The sequence below is a fragment of the Lithobates pipiens genome, unplaced genomic scaffold (assembly GCF_037356315.1).
Source record: "Lithobates pipiens isolate NorthernLeopardFrog02 unplaced genomic scaffold, aLitPip1_a1.2 Scaffold_56, whole genome shotgun sequence".
NCBI lineage: Eukaryota > Metazoa > Chordata > Amphibia > Anura > Ranidae > Lithobates > Lithobates pipiens.
The window spans coordinates 2,657,589-2,665,417 of NW_027507878.1; the positions used below are offsets into that span (position 1 = coordinate 2,657,589).

Here is a 7,829-nt window from a genome sequence, read left to right on the forward strand (position 1 = left end):
TTAATGTCACTCTTGATCCATCCTGCTCACATAGATAGCTGTTTTTCTAGCTGTATACTCTGCATGATTCTTTGTCCCTGTGGACTTTGGTGGTAACCCAGTTACCCTTTGTGGATTCCTGTCCACTTTAACCATTAATCTAGGGGCTCAGTATAGGTGGAACCGCACCTTCAGTTCATATATAGCGCTCCTCTTGCGCTGGGCATTTTTGAGGGTCTCTTATCCTTCATTCCCTTACTTAATTTAATGCCCATAATGACTGGCCAGTCTTCTCTACGTGTGCCTATACCCTTTTGCCTCTAAACTACTTTATCTAGCAGATGTACTACATATACCTGTGATCAGCACTATTCTTCCCTTTCTCTATAACACTCTGATGGACAGTAGACAGTGACAACATAACATATAACCACCAATCAATACAGTTCGATTAAGGGGAGTAAAATAGGTACCCTTTGTCCCGAAAATGCCTTACCGACCAAGGAAGTCTGATAACTCAAATGTAAGCAAAAGGCTTACCTCAGCCGGCTGATTATCAGAAATTCCTGGATCGTCTCAAGCTCCTCGATTCGGATACTCAGGCACAGACACAAAAGATACGATCAGCATCTTTCCAAATAACTGTTCTCCTTTATTATGACGCATTTGAAGGTTTTTATACACATGATTACGTAGGTATCACATTAATATTACAATTGTACGTTTATGGTAACAAGGGGCGTTAAATAGGTAGGCTAGTTCTAATCAGGACTTGAAAGAATGCAAAACATGTACTGAAAACATTGTTAGTGCCGTGTGCACAGTGAGGGCATCGTGCAATACATATAAAATAGAATACAATTATATACAGAACTTACAAATTTCTATTAAGGAGTTTAATATAAATCAATGATATAGCTGCTTTGGTTACCATAGGGTCCCCCACCTAGCTCATCCTTTCACCTGGGTAGGCTATCAACCGTTCCTCTATCAAGGGGGAGGGGGAGGTTCTAGACCATGGTGCCTCAGGTTGGGAGGCCAATTGGCCCATGTGTTGGTGTATACCTGCATCGTATCCATGATCGTATGGTGGATGCTTTCCATGAGACGAATGGTATCCATCCTCTGAAGAATCTGGTGCCAGGGGACTGACTGTGATTGCCAATTTACGGCTATAGCCCATTGAATAGTGCAAAACAGAGTGTTGATCAATTTTTGAGAGGAAGAGGGGATCTCCGGGATCGGAGAAAACAACAGGCACCTTGAAGCTGTTAAATCGATGCTAGAGCCTGTGATTAGGGCTACCATGGATGAGGCCTGATCCCAAATGTGTTGGAGATGTGGGCAGCTCCAAAAGGTGCCTGATGTTGGGCAGCCCCTGAAAAATTTATCAGAAACTATCGGGTAGAATTTGTGAACCCTATCAGGTGTGAGGTACCAACGTGTGTGTAATTTCACAATCGTTTCTTTGATAGACACTGAGCGGGAACATTTATGCATGTTTAACCACTTACAGACCGGACCATTTTGCTGGTCAAAGACCAGACCGCTTTTTGCGATTCGGCACTGCGTTGCTTTAACTGACAATTGCGCGGTCGTGCGACGTGGCTCCCAAACAAAATTGACGTCCTTTTTTTCCCACAAATAGAGCTTTCTTTTGGTGGTAATTGATCACCTCTGCCGTTTTTATTTTTTGCGCTATAAGCAAAAATAGAGCGACAATTTTGAAAAAAAAGCATTATTTTTTACTTTTTGTTATAATAAATATCCCCCAAAAATATATAAAAAAACTTTTTTTTCCCTCAGTTTAGGCCGATACATATTCTTCTACATATTTTTGGTAAAAAAAATCGCAATAAGCGATTATTGATTGGTTTGCGCAAAAGTAATAGTGTTTACAAAATAGGGGATAGTTTTATAGCATTTTTATTAAAAAAAATTTATTATTTTTTTTTTACTAGTAATGGAGGTAATCAGCGATTTTTATTGTGACTGCGACATTGTGGGGGACCCATCGGACATTTTTGACACATTTTTGGGACCATTGTCATTTATACAGTAATCACTGCTATATAAATGCAGTGATTCCTGTGTAAATGACACTGGCAGTGAAGGGGTTAACCAGTGGGTGGCAGTGTAGGGGTTAAGTGTTCCTAGGGGTGTGTTACTAACTGTGGGGGGGTTGGGCTTTCATTTAGTGAACACTAATCTCTGCTCCAATCACATGGAGCAGAGATCAGCGTCACTAGTTGCTAGGCAGAATGGAGAAATGCTGTTTACACGGCATTTCCTCCATTCAGCCGTCCCGTGAGACGATCGCGGGGAATGCCCGCGGCGATCAAGTCCACGGGTCCCGCGACCGGACTCACGGGGGTCCCGGCCAGCGCGGGAGTGTGCCGCCGGCGCGGCGCGCTCCCGATGGCAGGGCAGCATTGAATATTGGACGTACCTGTACGTCAATATGCCTGCCCGTGTCATTCTGTCGACGTACATCGTCGTGCGCTGGTCGGGAACCGGTTAAAAGCATGTCTTGCCTTTCCCTGGCAGAGAACTCTGTGTCTAGATCAGACTCCCAGCGACACATCGCTGCAGATTTCTCCGGCTGCTGTAATTCAATCAGGTATCTATAAATGGCAGAAATGATGCCCCTTTCTCTAGATTGGTCAAAACATACTGACTCAAAATTAGTTCCTGTGGGGTCAGGTGATGGTACATGCTGTGTTTTTATCATTTATGAGAGTAGTTTGTATTTGAACACAAAAATAAAATCTTATACTTAAGCGGTGAGCACTTGGATCATTTTCTTTCTACCCATGACCCGGCGTCCTTGCTGAGATCTTAGCCCTTGTACACACGGTCGGAGATTCCGACAACCAAATCCGTCGGATTTTGTCCGAAACTGTTGCATACAAAGCTTTTATTTTCCGCAGGGAAAACAAAGTGAGGCTTCCAGCAGCACACAAGCATAAAAATACAAAAGAAAGTCCACTTATCTTCAGCACAAAGAAAATGTAAAAGGGCATCTACAGTTCATGGTTGGCTCTTCTCCCCAAGGTGTTAGCGGTCCTTGTTGGCTAGATTAGCAGCCTCCGGCACGCTCACAGCTCTCCAAAACAGGTGTCTCCACACAACTCCTCCTCACCACAGCTAGCACTACTTCCTGTCTTTAAGAGGTGTTTCCTGGAGGCTCTGAACCCCGTGTGTGCTGGAATCCCTGTAGTCAGGGGTGGAGGCTCTTTCCCACCCTAATATCACTTCAGGGCCTCCGAAATTCCGGGTTCCAAATATCTCTCTATTAACCAAGAGAGAACTGCGAGTCAGCCCTCTCCTGATTATGGCTATTCCCAGGAATTCCTCACCCATTCTGGGTGACCCTCTGAATACTTCCACACCTCCTTTAAAGGGACCATAACCCAAATATTGGTGCCTTTACACCACATAGTTACATAGTTAGGTTGAAAAAAGACACAAGCCCATCTAGTTCAAGGGTAGGTAACCTGGGGCCCTCCAGCTGTTGCAGAACTACAAGACCCATCATGCCTCTGGGAGTAATTTTAACCACCAGCCTTGCAATGCCTCATGGGAAATGTAGTTCCACAACAGCTGGAGGGCCCCAGGTTGCCTACTCCTGATCTAGTTTGACCAATAAGGGAGGGAAAAAAATCATACAATCCTATATACACAATCTTATACCTGCAGTTGATCTAGAGCAGTGGTCTCCAAACTGCGGCCCGGGGGGCCAGATGTGGCCCTTTGCTTGCTTTTATCCAGCCCTTGGGGCATTATTTCATCCCACGCCAACAATGGGGTATAATTCTCCCCACTGACACCAATGAAGTGGCTCAATTCCTCCCAGTAATACCAACAATGGGAAACAATTCCTCCCACTGACACCAACAATGGGGCCCAATTACTCTCACTGAAACAAACAATGGGGCGTTATTTTTTCCCACTGATGTTCAGACCTTCATCACGCCCACCGACTCTTAAAGTCTGAAGGACAGTAAGCTGGCTCTGCTACAGCAGGGAAAAATATTACTTCCTGATCCCCCAAGAGGCAATCGAAAATTCCTTGGATCAATTTTATCAATAAATATCAGTACCCGGGTCTATTCTGTACATTTAGGAAAGAATCTAGGTCTTTTTTAAAACCAGCTATTGAGGGAGTCTATTCCACATTTTCACAGCTCTTACTGCGAAGAAGCCTAATCTCCTCTTCTCAAGAGAGAATACATTCAGTTCCTCTAATCTTTCCTCATAGCTGAACTCCTCCATGCTTCTTATCACTTTGGATGCCCTTCTCTGTACTTTCTCCAGTTCCCTGATATCCTTTCTGACAACTGGAGCCCAAAACTGAACTGCATATTCCAGATGAGGTCTTACTAATGATTTGTACAGATGATATCTCTCTCTCTGGAGTCCACACCTCTCTTATACAGGAAAGGACTTTTAATACTGCAGCTTGGTATTGCATGTTGTTATTGATCTTTTAATCTACCACCCCCCCCCCCCAGATCCTTCTCCACTATGGATTCCCCCAGTTGTACTCCCCCCTAGTATGTATGATGTATATTCTTAGCCTTCGAGTGTATAGCTTTACATTTATCAACATTAAATCTCATTTTCCACATAGTCACCCAATTAACCGCTTCCGGACCAGTGTATCTGTGGCATGTTGGATCTCCTGTGCGAAACCATGTAGCTGTGCGTGGGCTCGCAGGGGCCAGATAGCAGGTGCATGTGCCCACTGCGTACTGGGGGTGCTGATGCTCGCGGCCGACGGTCACGATGATCGCCGGTCACGAGCGTTCGTGACCAGGAGACACAGAACACATACTTCCCTGTTCTGTTCTGACAGGAGTGACCTATTAGCTAGAAAACCCCGATCTGTCACTTCCTGTAGTTAGTCCCCCCCCCCTTCAGTTAGAATAACGTAGCAGGGAACGCAGTTAACCCCTTCACAGCCAGTGACATTTTTACAGTAATCAATGCATTTTTTATTGCACTGATCGCTGTATTTATGCCAATGGTTCCAAAAATGTGTCAAAATTGTCCGATGTGTCCGCCATAATGTCGCAGTCCCGATAAAAATCGCAGATCGCCGCCATTACTAGTAAAAAATGAATAATAATACTAAAAATGCTAGAAATCTATCCCCTATTTTGTAGATGTTATAACTTTTGCGCAAATCAATCAATATACACTTATTGTGATTTTTTTTACCAAAAATATGTAGAAGAATATATAATCGGCCTAAACTGAGAAAAAATTGCTTTAAAAAAAAATGGGGATATTTATTATAGCAAAAAGTACAAAATATTGTGTTTTTTTTCAAAATTGTCGCATTTTTTTGTTTATAGCCTAAAAATTAAAACCGCAGAGGCGATCAAATACCACCAAAAGAAAGCCCTATTTGTGGGAAAAAAAGGACGTCAATTTTGTTTGGGTACAACGTCGCACGACCGCGCAATTGTCAGTTAAAGCGACGCAGTGCCGAACCGCAAAAAAAAAACCCCACTCTGGTCAGGAAGGGGGTAAATTCCTCTGGGGCTGAAGTGATTAAACAGAGCATTGAGGTCGGCTTGTCAGTTGGAGACATCCAACGGCATTGCATGAAAGTTATTTCTATCTAAATCTAGTTCTGGATTGGCTTATTATTCAGGGATTGAAAGTCCTCCTGAATGCTGCCTTAAGGTCGTTATTCCTCAGGCTGTAGATCAGAGGATTAAGCAAAGGGTTAATGAGGGCAATTATGACTGAAAACAGCTTGTTTATGGCAAACATATTAGCGGCAGTGGGAACCAAGTAAATAAAAATTGAGGAGCCGTAGAAGATGAAGACCACCAAGAGGTGCGATGTGCAGGTAGAGAAGGCTTTCAGCTTTCCGGTTTTGCCAGGAATGTGGAGAATTGTACTGATAATTCTAACATATGGAAGAAATGTGAAAAGAAAGGCAGTTAATCCCAGACTGCCACCCAATGCAAAAACCAGCACTATGTTTATTGTTGGGTCAGTACATGAAATCTGGAACAAGTGTGGAAGTTCACAGAAGAAGTTGTGGATGGAATTTAGACCACAGAAGGACAACCTGAGCAAACAAAGTGTATGAACCAAGGAAAAAATAACCCCAAAGACCCAAATTATAACAGATAAATGACTGCACATCCTCCAAGACATAATTTGTGTGTATTGAAGAGGTTTACAGATGGCGATGTACCGGTCATAGGACATAGCTGAGAGCAAGAGGACCTCAGAGCTAGCAAAAAAGTGAAAGAAAAAGACTTGGGCTGTACAGGCAGGGAGGGATATTGATCGGGTTTTGGTGACCAAGTCGAAGAGCATCCTTGGTCCACTCACTGATGAACAAGACATGTCCAGAAATGCCAAATTGCTAAGAAAAAAATACATTGGGTTGTGCAGATGGTAGTCAACGATGACCAAGAAAAAAATAAGAAGGTTTGTGATCAGAGTCATCAGATAGATGAGAAGGAAGAGCACAAAAAGTCCATTCATGGTCGGTGGATGGTCTGATAGACCCACAAGAATAAGAGTGATAATCTTTGTGAGATTTCTCATATTCACTTACTGTGTAAATGTATCAACAAAACACAGAAAGAAAATTATTATAAACATTTGATTCAGTTCTTGGCTTATATAGATATAAAATCCTGACATTCCCACAGGACAGTCTGATGTGTTGTAAGAAAACAAAGATTTAAGAAACATCTCTTAAGACCTAATTTAAAACACCTTTGTCACCCGAGAGCCTTTCTTTTCATAAAAATAAGTTTAACGTTATCTTTAACTAAATGAGATTAAATGTAATAAAATAATTTCTGACTAAAACTCTACTGTAATTCCATTCTTCCTCCTTTCCATTTTATTGACTATTGAAAAAGTATAAAACACTTTAAAGAGTAACTCCAAAAAAAAAAAAATAGCAATAAAGAAAAAATAATATGGCATATACAATTACGACTTGAATGTTATTAAAAATTACCTTTTCTTTTCCATCTGCAGCCACTGTAATCTTCTGTAAAATGTAATGCAATATGGCCACCTGGAGGTGCTGTGTACAGAATCCCCCCCCCCCCAGAAAAATAATTTCCTGCTTGTGTGATTGGCTCACTGATTTTCCCAGAAGTCTGCACTAAGATATAAGTCAGATTTTTGGCATCCCCTACAATAAAAATTTATTTTTTGTAGGGCTGTGGAAATGAAAGATTAATTCCTTGATTAATCGTTAATTTTTTGATCGATCAAAATTCATTTGATCGGTACTCCTCCGTCGGCTTCCGGGTCTTCAGGGAGTTCCGTCGGAGATCCGGTGATGTTGATGTCCGTGATGTCACCGGATCGCCGACGGAACTCCCGGAAGACCCGGAAGCCAGTGGAGAGGGTGAGTACCGATCAAATTAATTTTGATCAATCAAAAAATGTACGATTAATCAAGGAGTTAATCTTTCATTTCCACAGCCCTACAAAAATTAAATTTTTATTGCAGGGGATGCCAAAAATCTGACTTGTATCTTAGTGCAGACTTCTGGGAAAATCAGTGAGCCAATCACACAAGCAGGAAATCCTCCTCCCTCCTTCCCCAAGTGCCTCTGTCTGCTAACGAAGGGAAGGGGAGAGGAGTCCGGTGATATTGAAATTCTGATTGAACGCAACACTACGGGGGAGGAGCTACGCATGACGTCACCCGCTGCTGCCCTACGGAACTAACACGATTGTCGGCTTTACATGCTGTGGTTTTTTTTGTAAATACAAATGTTTTTATTGGATAGAACAAAGGATCAATAAACCGTTACAGAATTTTGTTAGGATGCAACCCATAGAGAAACATAGGT

The 7,829-nt window shown here is 42.4% G+C and overlaps 1 protein-coding gene across 1 annotated transcript; it reads right to left on the reverse strand.

Moving 5' to 3' along the window:
- Nucleotides 1-5,549: 5,549 nt before the first annotated feature.
- LOC143958106 (olfactory receptor 1M1-like) lies at nucleotides 5,550-6,576 on the reverse strand. The gene has a single exon (XM_077467558.1). It carries the CDS (start codon nucleotides 6,553-6,555, stop codon nucleotides 5,638-5,640), a length of 918 nt encoding a protein of 305 aa, XP_077323684.1. The 5' UTR covers nucleotides 6,556-6,576; the 3' UTR covers nucleotides 5,550-5,637.
- Between the last annotated feature and the right edge of the window lie 1,253 nt (nucleotides 6,577-7,829).

What these genes read in the sequence shown, in the direction of transcription:
- LOC143958106 (XM_077467558.1), bottom strand. Translation starts at nt 6,555, where the DNA reads ATGAGAAATCTCACAAAGATTATCACTCTTATTCTTGTGGGTCTATCA.